The sequence below is a fragment of the Peromyscus leucopus genome, chromosome 5, assembly GCF_004664715.2.
Source record: "Peromyscus leucopus breed LL Stock chromosome 5, UCI_PerLeu_2.1, whole genome shotgun sequence".
Taxonomy (NCBI): Eukaryota; Metazoa; Chordata; class Mammalia; order Rodentia; family Cricetidae; genus Peromyscus; species Peromyscus leucopus.
In genome coordinates this window covers 107,667,605-107,690,991 of record NC_051067.1, presented here as the reverse complement: position 1 = coordinate 107,690,991, position 23,387 = coordinate 107,667,605, and the positions used below count along the sequence as shown (strand labels likewise).

General features: G+C 50.7%; 3 protein-coding genes across 6 annotated transcripts in view; all 3 read right to left on the bottom strand.

Annotated features, from left to right (window-relative positions):
- Pskh1 (protein serine kinase H1) overlaps nucleotides 1–2,430 on the bottom strand; it is a 32,937-nt gene extending 30,507 nt beyond the window's left edge. Inside the window, exon 1 of the mRNA XM_028854298.2 lies at nucleotides 2,291–2,430. The gene's annotated coding sequence lies outside the window, so the exon portion shown is untranslated. The remainder of the gene's footprint in view (nucleotides 1–2,290) is intronic.
- Nucleotides 2,431–7,874: 5,444 nt separating this feature from the next.
- Nrn1l (neuritin 1 like) lies at nucleotides 7,875–9,597 on the bottom strand. Of its 2 annotated transcripts, none has more exons than XM_028854267.2 (3): nucleotides 9,242–9,597; nucleotides 8,419–8,551; nucleotides 7,875–8,280 (listed from the first exon to the last, which is right to left on the bottom strand). In XM_028854267.2, exons 1-3 carry the CDS (start codon nucleotides 9,333–9,335, stop codon nucleotides 7,992–7,994), a joined length of 516 nt encoding a protein of 171 aa, XP_028710100.1. In that variant the 5' UTR covers nucleotides 9,336–9,597; the 3' UTR covers nucleotides 7,875–7,991. The 2 variants fall into 2 exon arrangements, with proteins under 2 accessions (XP_028710100.1, XP_037062128.1); XM_037206233.1 differs by having other exon boundaries at nucleotides 8,419–8,812; nucleotides 9,242–9,336.
- A 95-nt stretch (nucleotides 9,598–9,692) lies between these two features.
- Edc4 (enhancer of mRNA decapping 4) lies at nucleotides 9,693–22,975 on the bottom strand. Of its 3 annotated transcripts, none has more exons than XM_028854264.2 (29): nucleotides 22,694–22,975; nucleotides 19,179–19,335; nucleotides 18,522–18,633; nucleotides 17,412–17,511; nucleotides 16,957–17,146; nucleotides 16,703–16,850; nucleotides 16,517–16,621; nucleotides 15,978–16,087; nucleotides 15,802–15,885; nucleotides 15,621–15,716; nucleotides 15,429–15,531; nucleotides 15,134–15,314; nucleotides 14,974–15,046; nucleotides 14,783–14,874; nucleotides 14,519–14,706; nucleotides 14,317–14,444; nucleotides 14,079–14,232; nucleotides 13,299–13,735; nucleotides 13,114–13,218; nucleotides 12,875–13,027; nucleotides 12,760–12,796; nucleotides 12,449–12,626; nucleotides 12,207–12,362; nucleotides 12,003–12,118; nucleotides 11,752–11,917; nucleotides 11,480–11,666; nucleotides 11,173–11,392; nucleotides 10,469–10,632; nucleotides 9,693–10,248 (listed from the first exon to the last, which is right to left on the bottom strand). In XM_028854264.2, exons 1-29 carry the CDS (start codon nucleotides 22,773–22,775, stop codon nucleotides 10,056–10,058), a joined length of 4,215 nt encoding a protein of 1,404 aa, XP_028710097.1. In that variant the 5' UTR covers nucleotides 22,776–22,975; the 3' UTR covers nucleotides 9,693–10,055. The 3 variants fall into 3 exon arrangements, with proteins under 3 accessions (XP_028710097.1, XP_028710096.1, XP_028710098.1); XM_028854263.2 differs by having other exon boundaries at nucleotides 9,709–10,248; nucleotides 14,079–14,235; XM_028854265.2 differs by having other exon boundaries at nucleotides 9,709–10,248; nucleotides 13,299–13,696; nucleotides 14,079–14,235.
- Nucleotides 22,976–23,387: the final 412 nt, after the last annotated feature.

Below are 23,387 nucleotides of genomic sequence, written 5' to 3'. Positions count from 1 at the left end.
CCAAGATGGTCTGGGGAACTCACCATACAAGCAAGACTGACCTCAAACTCACAGCAATCCTCCTGCCTCAGCCTCTAGAATGCTGGGATTACAGATGTGCATCACCATGCCCTGCTTTTGAAATGGGGATTTCTGAAATGGGAATACAGCTCAGTTGGTAGAATGCAAAAAAAAAAAAAAAAAAAAAAAAAAACCTGGGATCAATCTCCATACAGGGGGAGGAAGACTTAAAAACAACTTTAAAAACACAGATTTCTGGGCGGTGGTGAACGCCTTTAATCCCAGCACTCGGGAGGCAGAGCCAGGTGGATCTCTGTGAGTTCGAGGCCAGCTTGGTCTACAGAATGAGTTCCAGGACAGGCACCAAAACTACACAGAGAAACCCTGTCTTGAAAAACCAAAAAAAAAAAAAAACAAAAAAAAAACAAAAAAAGATTTCTATCTCATATCTTGGTTCTTTCTTGTTTTTGTTTTGTTTTGTGAGATGGGGTTTCACTATGCAGCCCTGGCTGACTTGGTACTCGATATACAGTCTGGGATAGCTTCATACCCAAGGTAATCCTCCTCCTTCAGTTTCCCCAATGCTAGGGTTATAGCATTTGAGCTACCACACAACTTCTGAAACCAAATCATAAGCTGACCATGTAGCTTACTATCATCTAAGTGATAAAGGTACAGGCCCTGAGTTCAATCTCCACCACCACCAACAACAAAAACAGAGTGAAAAAAAATTTCCCCAAGAGAGCCTCGAACTCCTATCATATTGTCTTTGAACTTTTGAGCATCCTCTTGCTTCTGCCTGTGGAGTGCAGTGATCCCAGGTATGCACCACATTCCCAGGGCTTTAGGTTGTTTTTGAGACAGGATCTTGTGGTCCTAAACCTACTACTGTGTAACCTAGGCTGGCCTTTACTAATTATCCTGCCTTTGTCTTATAAATGTCGGGATTAGAAGTATATCCTACCTTTTTTTTTTTTTCTTTTTTTAATTAAGACGGGGTTTCTCTGTGTAACAGCCCTGGCTGTTTTGTATCCCCCTGCCTCTGCCTCCCAAACGCTGGGATTAAAGGTATATTCCACCACTGCCTGCCTGTAACCCACCATTTCTACTAAGAGTAAAACTCTTAGCCTGGCCCAGGTGGCGCACTCCTTTAACCCCAGCACTCGGGAGGCAGAGCCAGGCGGATCTCTGTTGAGTTCGAGGCCAGCTTGGGCTACAGAGTGAGTTCTGGGAAAGGTGCAAAGCTACACAGAGAAACCCTGTCTCGAAAAATTAAAAGAGTAAAACTCTTGAGTTTGTATCTTGAAAAATTACTCCAAGAGAGTTTTAGGTCATTAAGATTGAAGCGGATGCAACACCTTTCACACACATAGGAGTTTGCTACGACTTATCTCAGATGCTGGCTGTGACAGACGCTCCATACTATGGCTTAATCTGGATCCATTCAAAAGACAGTGTCGCAGTAGCTTGAACCAAACGCTACCACTATGTGAAAGCAAGGGAGAGTTTTCCAAGGAAAAGACATCGCTGGTAGATTTTAAAGGACATATGTAAGTTTCCTATACTGGTGGGGGAGGGTGGAATGAAAGAAGAGTTTCACAAACCGAGAAAGCAGCTTATCTGAACCTCAAGGGTATGGAACCACGGAGCTAACAGGAGGCTCACATGCCTCAACAACACACTACATAAACGCGGTACAGTGCCCAACAGTTGCCTGAAGGGCTAGGCCTCATCACATTATGAAGAGCTCTGAATGCCGCAGGTTACAAGGTTTAAGTTTTTCCCTACAGTGACTAGGGAGGCAGTTTTAACTAGTGATTTGGGGGAGGGAATTATCACTTCAGTAGCTTCGTAGAGGACTGAGCGGGGATGGGGCTCTCCTTGTAAGTATGACCGGTGTGCCGTGCAAGCGACCCAGCTGGACTCCGGCCCTCTTTCCATCGAGTACATGGGAGCGATCGATGGCCCTCGCAAAGGAAGGGAGTGGAGCAGGCGCCGCACACAAGGTTAAGATCAACCTGACCCGCGCGGGACGCGGGACGGCTGAGCGGCAGACAGGGCAGCTGACCAAGTCCATCGGGCTCAGCGCCGCCGCAGATTTTGAGGCCATGCCTGGCGACCGCGGGTAGCCACGGCCCGGCCTGCTCCCCAGCCCGGAGGCCCCAGTGCACAAGGGGCCGAGGGCTCGGAGTTGCACTGCGGCGGCCCGGCAGCGCCAAGCCCGCGCCGCGGCCGAGCTCGCCAGCCCCTCACGCCGGTCAGGCCGAAGGCCCGAGCCGGAAGGCCTCACCTCGCGCGAGCGGCGGGCTCTTCGGAGTCTCGGCGGCTCAGCCCACCGTCTCCCAGCCCAGGCCACGGACGCCGCCGCCATCCTCCCGCGTCAGCGTCGTGGCGTCACTACTGCGCGCGCCTGACGCCAAAACAAACTTGGGCGGCCTGCGGGGGAGGAAGCGAGGCGGACCCTCCGGTCGGAGTACGCGGTGGGCGTCCCCGGAGGGCCTGCCAATCAACGTCTTCCGGGCGGAGAAGGGCTGTCCCGGAGGGTGGGTCTATTTGTGGCTCGAAGCCGCTAGGGGAGGGCGGTGGGAGGGAAGTGTGCTGGGAAACGTAAAGACAGAGAATCTGGGAGGAAACGTCAAGATTATGGAGATGAAGGGGCTCTTGAAAGGCGAGGAGAGAACACAAGGGAGCACGGAGGTTTCTCCAACTGCTTGTGGATCTCCGCAGATGGCTGACATAGATTTCGTTAATTAAATCTGTTTGTTCTGTTTTATCTGAAACTCGATCTGACTCTGTCGCTCTGGCTGACCAGAAATACACACTATGTAGTAGTCCAAACCGGGCACGAACTCTCGGGAATCCTTCTCCCTCAGCCTCCTGGAATGCTGGATTACACGCTGGTCTTAAATTTTATTTTTAAAATTGCGATTGAAACAATTTCAGACAATCAGATGTGTTAATTTCTGAATTGTGGAAAAGTCAATTTTGGACCAACTTCTACACAGTTGTGGGTTTGTTTTTTTTTTCTTCTTTTCTTTTTTTCCCCCCAAGACAAGGTTTCTCTGTATAGCCCTGGCTGTGCCGGAACTCGCTTTGTAGACCAGGCCGTAAAGAAAGATTTCTAAAAGATCCTTAGCAATCTGGGCGTGGTGGCACAGGCCTTTTAATCCCAGCGATCAGGGTGTGTGTGTGTGTGTGTGTGTGTGTGTGTGTGTGTGTGTGTGTGTATGCAGAGGCAGATGGATCGCTAAGTTCCAGGACAGCCAGAACTGCGAGGGGAAACCCTGTCTCAAAAAAAAAAAAAAAAAAAAAACACGTTGTTTCAAAGCCTAATATGTTGGTACTTGTGGCCAGTAATCCTAGTACTTTGGAAGCAGCAGCAAGAAAATCTTGAGTTTGAGGCTAGCCTGGGCTACATGCTGATGTCCTGTCTCAAAAAAAAAAATTTACCAGTGTGTTCACACACACCTGTAATCCTGACACTCAGGAATTTAGTGAAGTATTACAGTTTGAGGTCAAGAATACCTAGGCTATATGAGTTCTAGGTCAGCTTGGAATATAAACTGAGACCTTATTTCAAAACAGCAACAATGAAAATTGTTTCCCAAAGTGCAGTGGAATTACTTAAAAAATGGACTTTAACAAACTTCTTGATGCACACCTTTAGTCCCAGCACTTGGGGAAGCAGAGGCAGGTGTATCTTCAGAGGTTCCAAGGCCAGCTATGAACATGGTTCAAATATAGAAGAACAGGTGGCTTCAGAGGCAAGCATGAGCCGCTAGTTTATACATCAGAGACAGCGATGAGTCAGCCAGGGCTACAGTGAGCAGAAAAAAACTAACAGAGAAACTTGTCTTAAAAAAAAAAAAAAAAGAACATTGACGTTGGGACCAAACCTGGGATCAAATCTCAGTTCTGACATTTCCACAGTTGTATGAACTCTTAGGGAAGACATCTCCCTCACACCATTTTACATACTGTTTTTCCTAGTCTTTTTTTTTCCTCCTAGTCTTCTTATGATTATAAACCTATATAGCCAATCGGTGGTGGTGCACACCTTTAGTCCCAGCACTGGAGAGGTAGAGGCAGGCAGATCTCTGAATTTGAGGCCAGCCTGGTGTACAGAGAGAGTTCCAGGACAGCCAGGGCTACACAGAGAAACCCTGTCTGAAAAAAAAAAAGTTAAAAATAATATAGAATTCCAGGGTTGATGACAGTCAGAATCTAAACATCCCATTCATTTGACAGATGTTTGGCAAATAAATTAACAAATATTTATTCAAATATTCACCATGGTTTGGGCTATAGGGAAAAGCACAGGCGTGGCATTGGAAGTGTAATGGTGTGATGGCAACTGGACCCAGAACATCTGGACAATAAATTATACTTTGTCTATAGACCTACAGCTGTAGAACACTGTCACTAATGCTCAGGCCTAGGCAGCTGTGTCCAGGCCCCGGCATCTTGGCTATCATCCCATCCCTCTGCTCTAGCTCTGAGATAAAACCCATAAAGCCTTTAAGCCCCTGACCAGAGAGCAAATTCTTCCCCCACTTATCCTCCCAACCCAGCCCATGGAAGAGTAGGGACTTAGGGAGTGAAACATCAGGGTAAAAATAGGTCACTGTATGAGGATGGTAATCCCCAACAATGGCTGGCCAGAGCAGCCAGCCCTGCTCAAAGAAGCATGCTGCTCCTGGCCATTTACCTGGTCTAGAAAACTTTTAGGATCTGAAGCCCCAGCCTACCCCCCCCCCAACCCTATGCCCAGACTGAGGAAGATGTCCCAAAATGACAAATCCTGTACACTGGATTTATTCTCAGTCCAAGGTCTTGTTGACCATAACAATGACTATGTTGAAGTTATAGATTCTTTCATTCCACATACTCCATAGTGCACACTTTCTTTTTTTATAATTTATTCTTTTTACTTTCTGTAGTCAGTGTTTTGCCTGCATGTGTATCTGTGTGAGGGTGTACTATGGCATACCACAAGCACTCATACCCACAGACACACACACACACACACACACACACACACAATATGCATTTTGTAAAACAGATAAAACAGATATACAGCCCTGACAAGGTGCTACACAACTTTAGTTCCAGTACTCAAGTAGCAGAAGTGGGCAGGACTTTATGCATTTGAGGCCAGCTTGATCTATGTGATGAATTCTAGGACAGCCAGGACTACATAATGAGACTCCCCCCAAAAAAGATATACCCCAAAAAATAGAAATGTCATTCTTCCAGGAAATTTCTGGTGGCCAAAGGCAGCAGATTCAGGGTTTTTGGCTTTGTAGAGTTTTTTGTTTTTTGGGTCTTTGTTTTGTTTTGTGTGTTTTTCTGTGTTGTGTGTGTGTTTTGGTTGTTTTGTTTTTGTTTTGCTAGAGTTTTTTGTTGTTATTTTGAGACAGGATTCTCCGTGTAATCCTGGCTGTCCTGGAACTCTCTCTGTAGACCAGGCTGTCCTGGAACTCCGAGATCCATCTGCCTCTGAGTTCTGGGATTAGAAGTGTGTGCCACCACTGCCTGGCTCAGGATTTTCTCCTTCAAGAATAAGAGGTTAGCAACAACTGGTTGAAAGAGGTGGAGATCAGAACCTGTGTCAATGAGGGGACTAGAGAGCCGGCTCAGAGGTTTAGAGCTCTAGTAGAGCCCAAGGTTCAGTTCCCAGTACTCCTGTGGCAGCTCACAAACTTCCACAACTCCAATTCCAGATGTGGCACCTTCCTCTGAACTCTGAGGGCACCAGGCACACACATGGGACACATAAATAAATGCAGTCAAAACATTCATGCATATAAAATGAATGCACCTAAATAAAAATAAAATTTTGAAAAAAAAATCTGTGTCAGTGAAGTGTGGGAACAAGGGTACAGTCAGGGTAGAGAGAAGGATTGCTAATGGGAGGGTCGAGCCAGCCATAGCGGGAGAGTGCTTGGGTGAGGGAGGGTTCCTCCTGTACACTTGGGAAGAGGTCTCTAGAGACTCCTTCCGCCTCAGGTCTAAACAGAGCTTATTACACCTGACTGTTCCTCCTCTCCCCCACGTCATTTCTCTTTTCTAAATCCCTCTCCACAGCAGCTCACCTTTCTTGTACCACTTCTTTTTTTTTTATGACAAATTTTGATTTTTATCTATTTTTTTTTGTTTTGTTTTTTAAGACATGGTTTTCTCTGTGTAACCCTGGTTGTCCTGGAACTTGCTGTGTAGACCAGGTTGGCCTTGAACTCACAGAGATCCTCCTGCTTCTGCCTCCTGAGTGCTGGGATTAAAGGTGTGTACCACCACCACCACCACCACCACCACCACCACCACCACCACTTGTCACCTTATTATTTCCTTATACATGAGTACATGTGCACACATACAACAGTTCCTATGTGGAGGTCAGAGGATAACTCATCAGAGTCAGATCTCTCTCCTTCTACCATATGGCTTTACTCTCCGAGTGCCAAGCTGTCTCACTGGCCTGCACTGTGTGTGTGTGTGTGTGTGTGTGTGTGTGTGTGTGTGTGTGTTCACCAAAGTCAACCCTGGGTGTCATTCCTCAGGTGGCATTTACATTGTTTTTTGAGATAGGTTCTCTTAGTGGCCTGGAGCTCACAGATTAGGCTAGGCTGGCTCTCCAGCAAGCCCCAGAAATCCACTTGTTTCTGCCTTCTCAAGGCTGAAAGTGCATGCCACCACACTGACTTTTTACCTAGGTCCTAGGGGTCAAACTGAGGTCCGCATGCTTGAGTGGCAAAAACTTTGCCTAGCCTTTCCAAGCCACTCAGAAGGTTGCTGTCCATATGAGCTATCATATCCCATGTGCTACTTCCTGTCCTCAAGGACTGGGTAGGTAGAGCTGGTTCTGCAGGAATACAGAAATGGTTTATGTAGGACCTTGTAGGTAGGAGCTTAACACAAGCATCAGTTTCTCAACCCAAAAAGTAGAGGGAGTGAATAACAGAAGCCAATGAAGAAGCATGGCAAAGTCCACAAGTCATAGTGTTTAAGGCTATGAATGGCAGCATATGCCTGTAATCCCAGCACCAAGGTAGAGGCAGGAGGATCACTCTAAGTTTGAGGCCAGCCTGGTCTACATAGTGAATTCCAGGCTAGTCAGAACTACAAAAGAAGGACCTATCTTAAAAAAAGAAAAAAAGAAAAAGAAAAAAGACAGTGTTAACTCTGTTCTTCTGGCCCCACTGGAATGAAAAGGGGCTCTCCCTACACCACATATTTTCTCATTTTATTGCTTCCAAAACACCTTCTTGAATCATTTTGTTTCTTCACTGCAAACCCCAAAGAGTAAGCTTCTGGAGAGCAGGAGCCAGACCCCTCCCCGCCCTCGTTATGGCTTCAACTTGTGTAACTTCAGATCCTGTCAGGGGTTTGCATGTGGACTCAGATGAGGGCTTCTGGGTGGGCTTCCCTTTGGACAGTCCAGACCGCAGAAGAGAAGATTGAGCACTGAGTCTGTGCATGTCTTGAAGGCTGAGATGATAGTTTAACAGAGGGAGGTGCAGGTAAGGCATCAGGAGGCTACAAGGAGCCTGAGAAAGACCTCACCTAGCCACTCGGGGTGAGTTCTGGACCCCACTGGATCCCCATCCCCCATCCCTGTCGGGTTGGGAAGACCCAGAAGGGCTGTGCATTCCGGCAGATCTCGGGTCTCTACTAGGGCTCTTGGGACCCAAGGTACTCCTGGGATCTATAGTGTAATGGAAAGAAACTTCAACGCGGCCATCATGAAATAAATGTTTGTAAGGATGAATGAGTCCCTTGTGGAGGTCCTGAGCTACACCCATTCCATGCTGGGATCCGCTTCTGGGGGCCCCTGCCTTTGCCAAGAGGGCCACAGCTCGGAGAAAGAAACCAGCTTGATGCAAATATAAACACCTTTAATGGAAATTATGCACACTCTGCAGAGCCCACACGGCGGCCACTGCATGCAGTGATGGGAGGCAAGGGCACTGTTGGCTAGCCAACCAGACTGTTTAGGCCAGAGGCCCCAGGAGGCAGGCAAGTGCCAGAGCAGCAGCAAGCATCGAAGGGGCCGGGGCTGGAGCGAGGGGGGCGGGGGCTGTGGCCCGCAGTGTCTCCTGGTTGGTCTCTGGGCCAGCAACCATCTCCCGAACACTCACGGGGGCGCCACAGAGGACGTGCAAGTTATCTGGGTGGGGGGCACGGCGAGCTTCTTGCTGCAGTGACTCCCACACTGCAGCGGCCTCCTCTGGGCAGCCGGACAGGACCCGAGAGGCACAGGCATGGAAGTCATTCCAGGATCTGTTACAGAATGGGGTTAGGGGAGTTAGAACAGATTTCAGAGTGGGAAGAGAGTCAAGGCCCTGAGGTTGCTGCCCCAGTGGCACAGATTATGGGGTGGTGCCTCCCACCGGCCCATTGCCTCCCACCTGCTGGTACCTGCAGACGGTCTGTAGCTCGCCTCCACGGCCCATGCCGTCCCCCAGGCGGATGAGACACTCAGCAAAGCCTTGGTATATGGTATCACAGCGGTTTAGGCCGTCAGAGGCCACAGCTAGAGGGGGTACAAAGACTAGGAGTGGGGTGGGAATGGAGAATGGTTGAGAGAATGAGCCAGGGTCCATTTTGTCAGGACCTGGTTTACCTGGTAGTGCTCTGGGGACATGACTCAGCGTGAAGGAGGTGCCCCCAGGGAACTTCAGGGTATCTGGAGATCACTTGTCTTGACTCTCAAGATAGGATCTGGACTGTGATGCACATGGAGGTGTGAGATGTGGGAACAGGAAGGGGGTGTTGGGTCCAGAGCTCAGTTCCTTCTCTAGTTTCTGGGGCTCTAGGTCAAAGACAGGGATGCAGGGGTATAGGGTCTGGAGGCATAAAGTTTTGGGCAGAAGGCAGTCTTTCTGTAGTTTTCATGAGCTTCAACTGGCACCCCCACTGCCTCTCCCAAAGACAAGGGTCTCTGCTGAAGCCGCGCAAGCAGGGTGGGGACCAAAGCTGGTCACTCTAAGCCCAGGGATCCATGGCCTGGGTTTTACCAGGGGCCACAAACTCCCTTGTCAGAAAAGGGGCTACCGAATTTAACACTTCTCCTCCCACAACTGAGCTGTTTGCAGGACACTGTCCACCTGAAGCCACTATCACTTTCCTAGAGCTCTTACTATTGGTCTGGACCCCAAGCCCTCTGCTCCAACACCCTAATCCCGTCTGCCTCAGACCTGCAAGAAGGCTTGTAGCCTGCGCCCAGGACGCTCACACTCACCCAGCGGCGGCGGCAGCAGCAGCAGCAGCGTCAGGGCACAGGGTAGCCGCTGAGAGCGGCGGCGCCAGGGGCAGTGGCAGCAGCAGCACATCATCCCTGGCTGTGAGCCTAGTGCGGGAGCTAGAGGCTTGGAGAGCCGCCTGTGGGCCCAGCCCCCGGAGGAAGGGATCCTGATTGGATGGGAGCTGGAGGCGGGGCCTCATCCCAGCTGTCAGCCCCACCTCCGGGATCCAGATTGGCAGGGGAGCAAAGGACCCCAGAGGGCAAAATAGCCTAGGGAGGAGACATGTTGATGCTGAGCTGGTTCTAGGAGCTTTGCCTGAATTGGACAGGGGAGATATGAGCAGACAGTTTATCATGAGAATGGGTGCCGGGGGACCCCCAGGGTGGGCTGGTTTAGACAGATTTCCCAGATGGAAGAGACAACAGTTAGTCACATCAAAGACAAATCAAAACCATACACATACTTTGTTTTATTCCAAAAGCCTTTAATTGAATTTCTCAATGTTTTTCAAAAACAAAAAGATCCAAATTAGAGGTAAAAAGGAACATGGAAAATTCAACTCAAGTGGTATCACGATCTTGGGGTCATGCTTCAGGCATGGCAGGACCCAAGAAGGCACAATACCTACCCTGGGCCCAGCCTAACCTGGCTGGTTACCACAATCAGTAGACCACTACCAGTGTGTCCTGCCCCCTACCTCCCTCCAAACACTAGAGATGGAGGTCTGGGCAGGTAACCAGCAGACATGGCTCTGTCTTGGCCTACACCTGCAGACTGGCCTTCAGTGTCACCCCACTTCTGTTTAAACAGCTAAGGGAGGCTAGGGGTCGCAAGGCCATGTAACATTAGGCTGAGACGCCGGGCAGCTTTGCCAAGTGAGTTGTGTGGATCAGCCTGCAGGAACTGGAAGAGCTTCTGGCGTACCTGGGCCATGACAGAGCCCATGTGGTCTCGAGTGATGGGATCACTGTGGTCCAGGTGCATCACAGCCTCTTCCAAATAGCTGGGGGCAGGGGAAAGGACAGGCTATAGCTGGATGCCGGCAGGTAGGAGTGCCCCCTAGTGGTACTGAAGCCCAGAGGGATAATGACAGAGTTTCTAAGCCTCATATGGATAGAAAAAACTTGGGATGGGAGTCAGGTAAGAGTGGATGTCTGCTTCAAACTGCTCTCTCTCTACCCCTACCTCTTGCTTGTCTTCTGGTCCCTGACTGCCCCACTCACCTGAGCTTGAGGTCACTTCTAGTTCCAAGGTCAGATGCCAGCTGCTGGATTAGGGAGAGGAGCACAGGCTGGGAGAGTGGACAGGGCGGCTGCCCAAACACCTGGGCCGGGTCCACAGTTTCACACACATACAGCACCAGGCTGAGATCGGCGGCTGTCAGGGCCTGGGGTAGAACAAGGGAGCTCGCTTATACCTAACACCAGGATGGCATGCCTGCTTACCTGAGGTGTACGGCCTAAGGGCAGAAGACCAAAGTCTAAACCAAAAGTGATGTTCAGAGGCTGACAGGACTGTAAAGTCACTTTAGAAAATCAGATTATGCTGGGCGGTGGTGGCGCACGCCTTTAATCCCAGCACTCGGGAGGCAGAGGCAGGCGGATCTCTGTGAGTTCGAGGCCAGCCTGGGCTACAGAGTGAGTTCCAGGAAAGGCGCAAAGCTACACAGAGAAACCCTGTCTCGAAAAACCAAATAAAAGAAAATCAGATCACAAAGTTTTCCTGAGAAAAGTGGTCATGAGGAAAGGTGGGCTGAGGTAGGAAGAAAGTAGTCTAGCATGACGGAACAACAGGGGCAATGGCTTAGAAAGCCAGAAGAACCAGTCTGCCAGACAGCCCAGAGCCTGCTGGGGAAGTGGGCATATGATATGTAGACCTATCAGCAGACATCTTTGTCAGGGGATTACTACGCCTAACGCTGTCATACCTGCTGGAAGGCCTGATTGAGGTGGCCCTGCTGCAGTAACTGCAAGATATGGGCTTGTTGGGCCTGGCAGTCAAGGTGAGCAGAAGGGACAGGTGTGCCAGCAGCTGAACGCATGGCCTGCATGATGCTGGAAGTGACGGTGGCCTGCTGCTCCTTAAGTGCCACACTTACTTCACCCTTAACGATGCGTTGTACTTGTGCTAAAATGGACTCCTGTAAGCTGCAAAGGGAAGTGAGCCGATGAGGTGGATAGGAAGCCCTCTGGCCCTTCCTAACCTACCTCTTCCCCCGAGCCCTGCCCACACACCTGCCCACAGCCACATGCAGCTGGTGTTGCACCTCTGCCCGAACACTGCTGGACACGGTGGCCGCCATCTGCTCAGTGGCACTTTGCAGTGTGTTGACCAGGCCCCGAAGCTGGGCCAGCACAGGCTCCCTGGCTTCCTGTTCACGTGCCTTCCGGCTCTTCATGTGACTCTCTAGCTGCTGCAAATCTAAAGGATGACAACAGATATTGTAAAAGGGATGACAGCAGAGCACAACCACTCTTACCACTTTGGGTTTTATGACGCCACTCACATTCCTGCGTGCCCAGCCTAAAGCTGTCATTGATTTGCTGGAACATAGCCTGGCAACTCTTCTCAAAAGCTGGCAGTACCACACTCTGGAAGGCTTCCCGGTAGGCAGCCTGCATTGGTCCCTGTAATGTGTCTGCAGCTGCTCGGGCAATGGCATCTGTCAAGTTCTAGAATATAAGGAGGGGTCAAGTTGAAAGCCTGAGTCCAGTCTGGCCTGCCTAACCACACTTTCCACCTTGGACCCCGTCTCACCTTGGACTTGAGTAGCTTAGAGATATTCTCTTTCATGCTGCCTTCCACAACTGTAAGTTTGGAGGCCACTGAGTTGCTTAGCTGACCCGCCACAGGCTCCAGACTTCTGGAGACACCTATGAAAGACAGAGGGAACCAGAAGAAGTTTAAAAGCTTCCCACACCCACATGGCCCACCCAAAAAGAAATCTCATGAAAAACTCACATGGAGGAACTGTCTTCTTGATTTCATCCCTTATACTGCGTTCCAGGCGCCCAGCCACAGCTGAAGACAAGGCCTGGGACAGCTGCTGCGTCAGCTGCTCCTGCAGCTGCCCACCCCGCTGCTGCCCCTCAGCCAGTGCTCGTTCCAGCCGCCGCTCTGTGGTGAAGCTAAGGAACAGGCCTACAGCAGGACCCATGCACCTCCTAAGACAAGAATGCTGTTCTGCCACTACCCAAGGATACGCTCTTGCTCATGCCGGGTCTCCAGGGCACGCTCTACGTGGTCAGTGACAGTGTTCTGTAGACCTTCAAGTTGGGCACAGAGACGCTGTAGCAGCTCCTCCTGGTTGTGCCATAGTTCTGCCAGCTCTCTTTGCTGCTGCCAAATTAATGCCGGCCAGTCCTCAGGGGGCTCTGCCACCTGCCAGAAGCACTGACAACTTAACACAATGTCTGTCCTTCTCTCTCCACCCTCCATAAAAAGGAATAGCTTAAAGTCCCTCCCATCCTCATGGGATGGGGTCCCATGGATAGAAAGGTGCTCCCTTACATACCTGGTGCTCTGTGAGCCGGGATCCCACAGCTGAATCCCTACATAGGCAAGGAGCATTGAAGGTCACATCAGCAGCTTAGAGACCACCCCTGGTCCCGGTCCCCAAACCCTCCTACCCATCATCCTTCTTGCTTTTCCTCTTGAGTTTGGGTGAAGTCCGAGGGGATCCTTTGGTCTTCCAATCCTTGGCAGGGAGCCGTGGAGTAGGCATTTTGCTGCCAAAACCCCCTGCGGCAGAAGCAAGGCTGGCAACTTCATCATCATGGTCACTGTGGAAGGAGAGGAGGGCTAAGCGCCTGTTCACCAGCTGGCCCTCCTTTCTTGGAGAAAAAGCGCAGAGCAGGTTGGTGCTCACCTTTGCTCAGCACTAGTGTCCTGACTGTCATGTTGCTGCAGTAGGTGGTAAGGTGGCCGGTGGAAGGCCAGGCTTTTGTGCTTTTCCTGGAGGCCATTCCTGGGGCTAAGGAAACACAATGACTCAGTACGGATAATCCTAATGGCCCTCCCATAAGCATACTTTGCCCCTTCTGAGCATCTCACCTTTCTGCCAAGGTACTACACGTCTCTCGAGTAATGTCAGGTGCTGTAGGCCAGACTTGACTGTCAGGGGCTGCAACCTCCTGGGTCAAGGCTGCTTCCAGTAGGGAGGGGGTACTATGCCGATCCCCATCCCCAGGGCCTCCATCCAGGCCAAGCTGAGAGCCAAGCTCAGGGCCTTGCCTGGGCCGAGGAGACAGTAAGTGTAGTGCTGAAGCAGCGGAGGCCATACTGTCTGGCTCAATGAGGCCCTCAGGAACAGACGAGCCAAAGCCACGGGACAGGGCCTCAGAGGCGATTTCAGGGATGTCCTGGGACAGGGCAGTGGATGCTGAGGAGATCACATCAGGGGAACGGGTGCGACTAGGAGAGGCCTGGGGTAGCCCCAGAGGCTCCACTTCCTGCAAATCCAAGGACAGTGCAGAGGCAGCTGTAGATACCTGAGAAGGGCAAAGGTGAAGGCTTAAGTAATAGGGTGTAAGAGGCCAGAGACAAGGTTCTGGTACCGTAGTAGTGAGACAGTGTAACAGGGAAGAGGTGCACAGGAAAAGCAGGGCCACAGTTCACAAGGAGGGCATTGGGAGGCTGAGGAGATGAACTCCAAGGAACATGAAAAGCTCTTATAACCTTTGGGGAAACATGCAGCTCCCAAGGCCAAGCAGGGTCAGCAGGAAAAGTACATTAGAATAGAGTGCTCCAATCTTCCCCACTGCCCTCCACCTGCTACCTGGTATTTCACATCTCCCCGCCCCCTCCCACCTCCCCCCACCACCACACACACACCTGCCCAGCTCCCTTGGGAGTCAATTTGTCAGCTGGGCCTGGGAGCAGCCCAGGAAGGAGGCTTCGAGGGCTTGCCTGCAGGCTGCTGCTGCTGTTTATTGTCAGACTGCCATCCAGCTGCAGCTTGGGACTCAAGGTCAGCTCCTCGGGTGGCCTGCTGGCAGAAAGGTGAGGCGATAGCTACTGTGATTCGTCACAAACTGGTACTAAGTTCTGCTGTCACCAGTGTTTGTCTTACCTGGTCAAGGAGGGGTCCATGGTTGAGGAGCTGCTCACAGCAGACACAGCGGTTAGGGAGCTGCTGCTGCTGCTGCTGCTACTGCTGCTGCTGCTGCTGCTGCTGCTACTGCTAGGGGATGCAGAGATCTGGGAAGATGCAGGGAATGAGCACTGAGGCTGGTAATGGAACACTACCAAGCCTCTCCTCACTGAGGAAGTACCTGCTGCAGGGAGGCGGTGGGCGTCATGAAAGCATCGGGTGTCATCAACTTAGGCTTGGTCTCACTGCTCAGACTGAGGAAGTCTGCAGGTGCAGGAAGTTCCACGATGCGCCGGAGGTCAGGCTGAGACCCATGAGCAGCTGAAGCCAGCCCCTCAGAGCCTAGTTCAGGTCGAGACTCTCCAAATGCTGTTGGGAAAGCAACTTGAGTCAGATCTCAGAACCAGGTCAGGGTGACCTGCCTCCCTTCCACTCCCTAACTCACTGAAGTCCTCGTGAGCAGTGTGGGCAGGGAGCGGAGCCACCACATCAGGGTTCAGCTGTGGCTGGAAGCGGATCTGCACATCTTGTAGTGCCCTAAAGAACAAGAACGGAGGAAAGCAGAATACTCAAACAAGCCAGGGCCAGCAGGGTAGGGGGCATAGACAGGACACGCCGGGTCTCCCTGACACTCACTTAGTATGCACACAAAAGAGCTTGATAAGCACCCCCGCTGTAGATTCCGTGGCACTGGCTCCGTGGGAACTCTCTGAAAGGACAGTGTGGATCATTAAGCACTGCTCTGTGCTGGACTCTTCCACACACCACCAAACAGCCCTACCCCGGGGCACCTCACCAGCACCCAGACTGTCGTTCTCCTCCTCGGCGGGCAGCACCTCAGTGTGCCGCAGCCGGCAGCGACTCACAACCTGGATGCCAAAGCTGAGCACGGGGTGGGTGAGCAGGAACTCGGAGATGGAGCTAAAGCAAGCGCGGCCCTCGTCTTGGTTCTGGAGCAGCTCCATCACATAGAGGACCTGTGCAAGGAACACACGCCGTACCGAACTGAGGCTGGGAGGGCGGTGGATCTGTCGCATATCCCTGCCTCCCCGCACCAGCAGCTCTTCCCGGCGTACCGCACAGCGGCCTACCTTTCGTTGCACGTCACTAAGAATCAGATACTCTGCTGAGAGGTCCAAGCAAACTTTGAGGCTGGGAGGTACACTCACTGAACTGAAGATATCTGGGGAGAAACTGGGAAGCCAAGCAGCAGAGCCAGTAAGACTGAGAGTTCAAAGAAGCCACATCCCTGGCCTATCCTCAAGGCCCTAGCTCTAGTTTACCGAATGGTTTGCAGGCAGGTCCAGGACACTGTGCACCACATCTTCAGCTCCCGATTCTGGTCAGCGCCAGTAATGAGGAACCTCCAGAACGGGACCCTGAAAAGCAACAAGGCACTGACTGATTACCTGCTAGGAGCCCATGGACAAGCCCGCCACCTACTGTGCCTACCCACTCACTCACTCAGGATCCTGTTTCTTATGGTTATCACAGAATAAGAGGCAAGAAAGGGGCCGTCCGTCATGAGGCTTCCATTCATGCAGACACCTGTAAGCAGACAGACAAGGGGCCTGAGTGAATGAACTGTCCAACTTTCTAGACAGGGCGTACAGAGTAGGGGCTTTCAGGTCTTGCCTTACCTTGGTTCATCCTGACCTTCAATGTAGATCTGCCAGAACTTGACAAAGCCGTCGTGGCTTGCAGTAGCCAGGACAGTCCCATCAGGAGAAAGGGCTCCTTCACTTAGGCACTGAAAAGAACAAAGAACCCAAAAAGTTCTAGGACAGCCAGGCTACACAGATGAACTCTGTCTCAAAAAACAAACAAACAAACAAACAAAAAACCCACCACCACCAGAAAGCTGTTTAAAGCTTTGCTTTTCCTCCTGACCAGAGGTAGGAATGAGCCCTTCCTAGATGAGGATGGTGGTGAGCTCGGCTGACCCATCGCAGACTTACACCTCTGTGTGACTGAATAAAGGGGGCAGGCACTACAGAGAAAACTAGTCCTTCAGGGAACAGCTACATTAGGAGTGAACTGTACAAGTGAGAACCAATTTGTGTTTCAGCATCCTCGATGGCAACATACTGGTAAAGCCACTTGGGAAGCTACGCAACAGGGAATAGGTGAAGGGCACAGGAAGAGGGAAAGGCAGTGAGGCAATCAGCTGTAGGCCTACCGTGCTATGGCCTTTCACCACAATGAAGCCCTGCTTGATTTGGCTGACGTCCACGGGCCAGGTGCTGTGGCTGGAGCGAAGCGCATCCAGGTCCCATACCTCAGCCTAGGGGTACAGGGTGGTATTTAGTCCACGAGCACAACTTGGCGGTTCCCACCTCTCCTTCAGCACATCCAGGCCTCTCACCCGGTCTTCATGCAGCAGGGCCACTGTTGGGCTACTTTCCTCACAACAGTCCTCACTTTCCTCAGGGATGAAGGGGCACCAGATGATCCTTCGGAAGTGGTTCAGTGGCGTGCCCTCTGGCTGCCGGATATGGACTAAAATCTCTTCTCTGAATAGGGAGTTAAGGCTTGGATAGGTGGATGATCAAGTATCCCTAGCAGCCCCAGCCCTAGGCCCAGCTCCACTTCTTCAGGCCCTTGCCAGGGAATGGATACTGAATTTTACCCTTAACCAGAGCCAAGCGCCACACAAAGAGATTGCCAGCCTCATCTAGGCAGGCAAGCTGTGGAGAGTTGAGGTGTGCGAAGGCCAGATCAGCCACACTGCCTGTGAAACCCTTGAGCAGGGTCCGCTCTGAAGTACTAACACTGATCACACGCACCATTGCCGAGCCATTGTTGGCAGCTGGAATGAGAGAAGGCGAGAATCTGAACAAGCGCCCTGAGCCAGGGAGCAGCACAGGAGCCCTGCCCTTGCCTCCCTCACCGCTATCATCTCCGTAACAAGCCTGGTTTCCTAATCATCTCCCCCAGCCCTGCAGACGGCAAGGAAGCCTGACAAACCTTCTAACGCACCCCTAGCATCCGAGTGGGCTGAGAAGCCTGACACTAACCCTGCATCTCTGGGACTTCTAGCAGAACACTTCCTTTTTGGCCCGCTCCTTACTTACCCCTAATGGCATACGCCAAGAAGGAATTAGACACTGCAATCAGGTTGCCATAGTAGTACTTCTGCTCCCAGTCGTACTTGGCGACAGGCTGGATTTTCACCTGAGAACTCAGAGGAAGGAAGGTTGAAGAAGCTGAGGGCTGGAATAGGTAACAATACCGAGGACAGGATAGGCCACAGGTATCGGCCTAGCACCCACTGACATCTCCCAGCACCCACTGACATCTCCCAGAACAGATTTCCACAGAGGATTGGGAGTCAACACTGGTTTTCTGAAAATAAGGCATACCTTTTATCAAGGTTGTTCCCTTAGGAACTGAAGCACATAGGACAGACACTGACTGTGCTCCCATACACCACCTGTGACGGGACACTGTGCTCCCATACACCACCTGTGACGGGACACTGTGCTCCCATACTCCACCTGGGACGGGACACTGTGCTCCCACACTCCACCTGGGACGGGACACTGTGCTCCCACACACCACCTGTGACGGGACACTGTGCTCCCATACACCACCTGTGACGGGACACTGTGCTCCCATACACCACCTGTGACGGGACACTGTGCTCCCATACACCACCTGTGACGGGACACTGTGCTCCCATACACCACCTGGGATGGGACACTGTGCTCCCACACACCACCTGTGACGGGACACTAGCCCACTCTGGGGCTATGCCAGGCCTTGCCCTTCTCTCCCATTCCTTCTGCCTCGCTAAAAACTGTTAGATTACATCCCTAAAGCTAGCCATCAAGGTCTACTCTCCTATTTGGTACTTTCTTATGGCAGACTCATTCCTGAGGATGAGTACCAAAGTCTAGCAATCAAAAGCCCCACTTTGGTTCACCTAATTAACATGCCCAATCAATACACACCACCACATCCTCACCCATTCTAACACAGATCTTCCTTTCTTCTCTTCTTAAAAACTACACCTGCAAGGTCATTTGCTGCTGTTTTTCTGCCTGAGTCAGAAAGCAGCCACTTTACCTTCTCTTCCCTGCCTAATAAAGGATCTCTGTGAAAAGAGGTGTTTGGGGGTGGTTTGCGTCTGACCCAGGGTCTGGGGGAGTGGGGATCTCCTTCGACATCATCTTGGCACTCACCTTGTTGCTCCCCCGTGCCTTGCTGGAAATGCTGGAATCACTGCTGGCCACGATTTCTACCTCTTTGGCCAAAATCCCAATGCAAGTGGAGCTGTCATCTCCAGACAGGCAACTGGAAGAGGTACACAGACCTAGTCCCTTGTTCACCAAACAGCTCAGGAGAAGGTTCTAGGACAGATCCTCATGATAATGTCTAGTCTCAGATTCCTAGTTCTCTCTGTTCCAGTTCCAGGATCCCCATATTCACAGTTCTCCTTGCTCACCTCCCCCCTGACAAACAGGTTAATTCCACCCTACAGTCTTTAGCTTGTCCTCATCTCTTTTCTTAGTAAATATTCAATGTGGTACAGTGCTTTGCCCCGATAGTCCAGAAGAGAGGAAGCAGAGGCTGCTGACCCCCTTGACACTAATCTTTTTTTTTTTCTTTTTTTTTTTGGTTTTTCGAAACAGGGTTTCTCTGTGTACCTTTACGCCTTTCCTAGATCTCACTCTGTAGACCAGGCTGGCCTTGAACTCACAGAGATCCGCCTGGCTCTGCCTCCCGAGTGCTGGGATTAAAGGCCTGTGCCACCACCACCGCCCGGCCTCAACGCTAATCTTATCCCTTTTTCTAAGCAAAAACCCCAAAGATATCATTACTATTTCTCAGGTACTCACATGACCTGCTTTTCCTGCAGATTAATAGGTGGCATGGTCCGTATACCAGGTTTGCTTGTTGAGTTACTATCACCTGAGCTGAGTGGGTCCGGAACCAGGAGCCCATTGAGGTCTCCATTATAAGCACTGGATGGCCTTTGGTTCTCTGCACTGGAACCTATGGGAAGAAGAGGACATGGTGTCAAGGTTCTTTACCTGCCTTGAGATTTTTCTACAGCTCTAGACCACAAAGTATTCATGAACACTTATTATGTCCATGGGGAGGGGCGTCCTTTGTTACTCTTCATTCTATAAGTATGGGTGGAGAGCAGGACCATGAGCCTCTTCTACCTGTGTGAGGGGTACAAACCAGCAAAGACCTTCTGATGGGGCCAGAGGCACAGCTCAGTGGTAGCATGTTTGCCTACTTGTTTAATATATGTGAGGCCCTTAGTTTGATCTTCAACACGTGCCCCACGCACCCCCCCCCCAAAAAAAAAAAAAATTAGGCCAGTTAATACTTGGGCTAAGAACAGTAAACAAACATGACTTAAAGGAGGGTATGAAGATAGTTGGGACATCACAGTGGTTGTATTTACAACATACAAACATGGGAAATGCTAGGTGCTGTGGCTATAATCTCACAGGGAGACTGAAGCTGAAAGCCAGTGAATTCAGGGTCACACTGGGAGATAGATGAAGTTCAGGACAGCCTAGACTACACAATGCAAATCTGTCTCAAGACAAAAAGAAGGAAGTAGGAGATGGCTCTGTGTTGTTGCTCTTGCAGAGGAGCCAGGTTCCATTCTCAGCACCCACATGATGATTCACATCTATCTGTAACTCCAGTTCCAAGGGATGCGATACCCTCTTCTGATCTCCTTAGGCCCCACACCCACATGTAGTACAATACACATACATATATGCAGGCAGAACAAACATCAAATTCTTAAAAAGGTCTAAAACAAAACAAAACAAAAGCAAACAAATAATCAACAATCCAGAAACAGAACATGGGAAGGACAGAGGGGAAACCGGCTGCAAATGCCTCTGCTGAGGCCGGGTTGCTCAGCCTCTCCCTCAGTGCAATGAGAGCCACAAAGGCTCACTGCTCCCTCCCTTTTTCGGGATGGGGCCTTCCAGTGTAGTTCAGACAGCCTTGAAGTTGGGATCTTCTTGCTTCGGCCTCCTAAGTGCTGGAAATACAGGTATATGCTAGCACACTTGGTTCTAGAAGAGTTTTAAATTTTACAAAGTCAGCTGTAGCTAGTGGACTGACTGTTCCAAGACAATATACAGACAGCTGAGAATCTGCGTGAGATACCAGAACTTTGACAAACACAGTGGAGAGTTTGTGGAGAAAGGTTTCTAATTCAAGAAAAGAGGGGACCTGACACACTGAATTAGTTAACAAGCCACCTAGACAGGTAAACTCAGAAGGAAGGGCACATGGGGAACTGGACAAAGAGGAGAGAAGCTATGGGCATGGGGTGGAGTGTGGAATCAGGAATGACAGTATTTTAGATGTTCGCAGTGGCTGGTCCCACTCTTCCTTAGGGCTGGGGATTGAGTCCTGGACATCCCATACATGCTAAGTGGGTTTCCAGACTTTTTGGGGGTGGGGTGGTGCTGGGGACAAAACTCAGGGCTTTGCACATGCTAGATAATTGCTCTACCACTGAGCTATGTCTCCAATCATTTATGTATTTACTTTTCTTTTTTTATTGAGATTGGGCCTCAACATGTAGCCTGAGGTGGCTTTCAACTGACAATTCTTCTGCCTCTACCTCCCAAGTGCTGGGAGTCTAAGGGAATGCCACCATGTCTGGCTTTTGGCTAAGTCTCAAAAATCCATTAATTCACACACCACTTTCTGAACTCCAAGCTAGTAAGAAAGTGCTTCAAGAAAAGAGCAAGTTTTCAGTCATGAAATAATCTTAGGTCTGACAAGTCTTAGGTCCTTCAGTGAAAAGAGACAAGCAAAAGCTACTTGAAAAAAAAGAATTAGCCAGGCATCATGGTGCATGCCTTTACTCCCAGCAGTTGGGAGGCAGAGACAGGTGGATCTCTATGAGTTCGAGGCCAGCCTGGTCTACAGAGCATATTGCAGAGCAGCCGCAGATACACAGAAAAATCCTGTTTTGAAAAACAAAATAACAACAACAACAAAAATCAAATGCCAGTCACTAAACAATAGAGTTAGGGAAAGACCCTTTTATCTTTCCCTAGGACTAGAGCCCTTCTAGCTGTTCAGAGATAAGTTGGTTACTTTCCCTTCCAAGCAACCTACCATAAGGATAAACAACGGGCCTAGTCTATACAGTTAACTATGCCAGGCTCTACCAAATCTCTATGGAGCATAGTCTGCTCAGCTGATGGTGGGCATCAGAGGCATAAACCACCTCATGAGTAAAGGGAGCACACACTACAGGCACGAGGCAAAGACCCAGTGGTCTCAGGCAGCAAATGGATTATCTGTGTATCAGCTAAACCCACTGGATTGAGCACCAGTGCCTGCTTAGCAGTCTGGGTAAGACCAGAAGGCATAACAGGTGTGAGAAAAGAATCAGTTCTTAATTATGGCCTCTACATGTACACCACTATCACCAGCCAACCACTACAACTTTCAAACATCTAGTTTCCATACACACTATTTCCTTTATGTGCTTTCTGTAAGTATCTTGAGTACTTTTCCTGGCATTCAATTTCCTGTCTATAGTATTTGACCTAGCCTAAATAGTCTCCTCTCAGACCTGCCCTCTATCTCCCTCACGACCCCCATAACCCCCATTCTCACCACAGTACCCAAACAACCTTTTTCACAACAACAACACTATATAACAACTTCGTCGGCTTTCTGTCCTGGGAACTCTTATCTAGCAAGAGTAGCCCAAAAAGGGATACTGGGAGCCCAAGTAAAACTCAGATGAATTGGGAACATATGGGCTTGCAGATGTGGGGAACCTAATCTAATCAGAGCCACAAAGTCTGTGATTTGCCTTCGATCTACTAAGAGGACAGATTTGGGGTTGTCCCCCTTTTGTCAGAAAATCGGTTTCAGAGCAACATCAGGCCTGGGGTCTACATTTTAAGGGGAAAGGCAAGTTGCAGAGAGGGAACAGAGGTTCTTCAGTATATCGCTTGACTCTGGGCCCAGTACTCGCTAAACAGACACGGCACCAGGCCTCTGAACCAGAGCGAGTGGGGGGCACAGGGCCAGTCCTCAAACCCTGGAGTTTGGAGGCAAGGAAGCCAGAAGGATTGGGTTGTTTCTGAGGAGGGGCCTTACCTTCAGCCAAAATACTTAAAGACAAGGCAGAATGGTCTGGCACAGGATGGGAAAGGGTAACACCCAGGGGTCTGCGCCATTCTCTAAATATGCCCAGAGATCATCCATGTCTTCAATCTCCGTCCTCCGCAATCAAATGGGAGGCTTCACAGCCTGTCTAAAGGGACATGCGGCACCCGAGGACCGTTCAGATCTACGACAGATATCGGCCTCTTCGCCAAGAGCCCACCACTCCATCCCGGCTCACCTCCCGCGGGCCGGTCCAGCTTGAGGATGTCCCGCAGATGCTGCGTGGCGTCCTCTATATCGATGCTTGCGCAGGAGGCCATGGGCCCAGTCACGAAAGTCCTGCTCGCACGACGTTAGTTCCTCTACCTCCGTGCACTGTCCAATTTCGCCCAGCCCCGACCCCGCCAGACAGCAGGGGACCGAGCACTACACAAAATCTACCCGCAGTTCGCAAACCGCCGCCCGGGTTGCGTCCGTGAGCCCCGCCAACCCCACCAACCGCCTCCACTTCCGGTCCTACTGACCTTCGTTCCCGGAACCTACAAAGACTGCAGAAGAAAGGTTCCGAGCTCTGGGAGACCAATTAGTTCCTACCCAAGCTCGCCTTCCTGGGCTGCTTGCTTCAGAATAGCCCAGCAGTGGAGAAATTTCCCTAGACTGAGAAAGAGCAAATGTGCTCATGGAGCACTGGGTTGCCTAAAGCCCTGCTGTCTCTGGAGATCCAACCCAGGTCCTGGCTCATTCTGATGAACTCTGAATAACAGAATCAACTCTACCACCCAGGTAGTGACTTTTCAGACCTTGAAAAGGTGAACTGGTGGAAGTCTGTTCCCTTAGGAGTAAGACCCAGGAATATGGTCACTACTAAAAAAACTAGTGGAATTGTCCCGACTGTCCCCAGCATCCCTTTGTCCCACATGGCAACTTCAAAT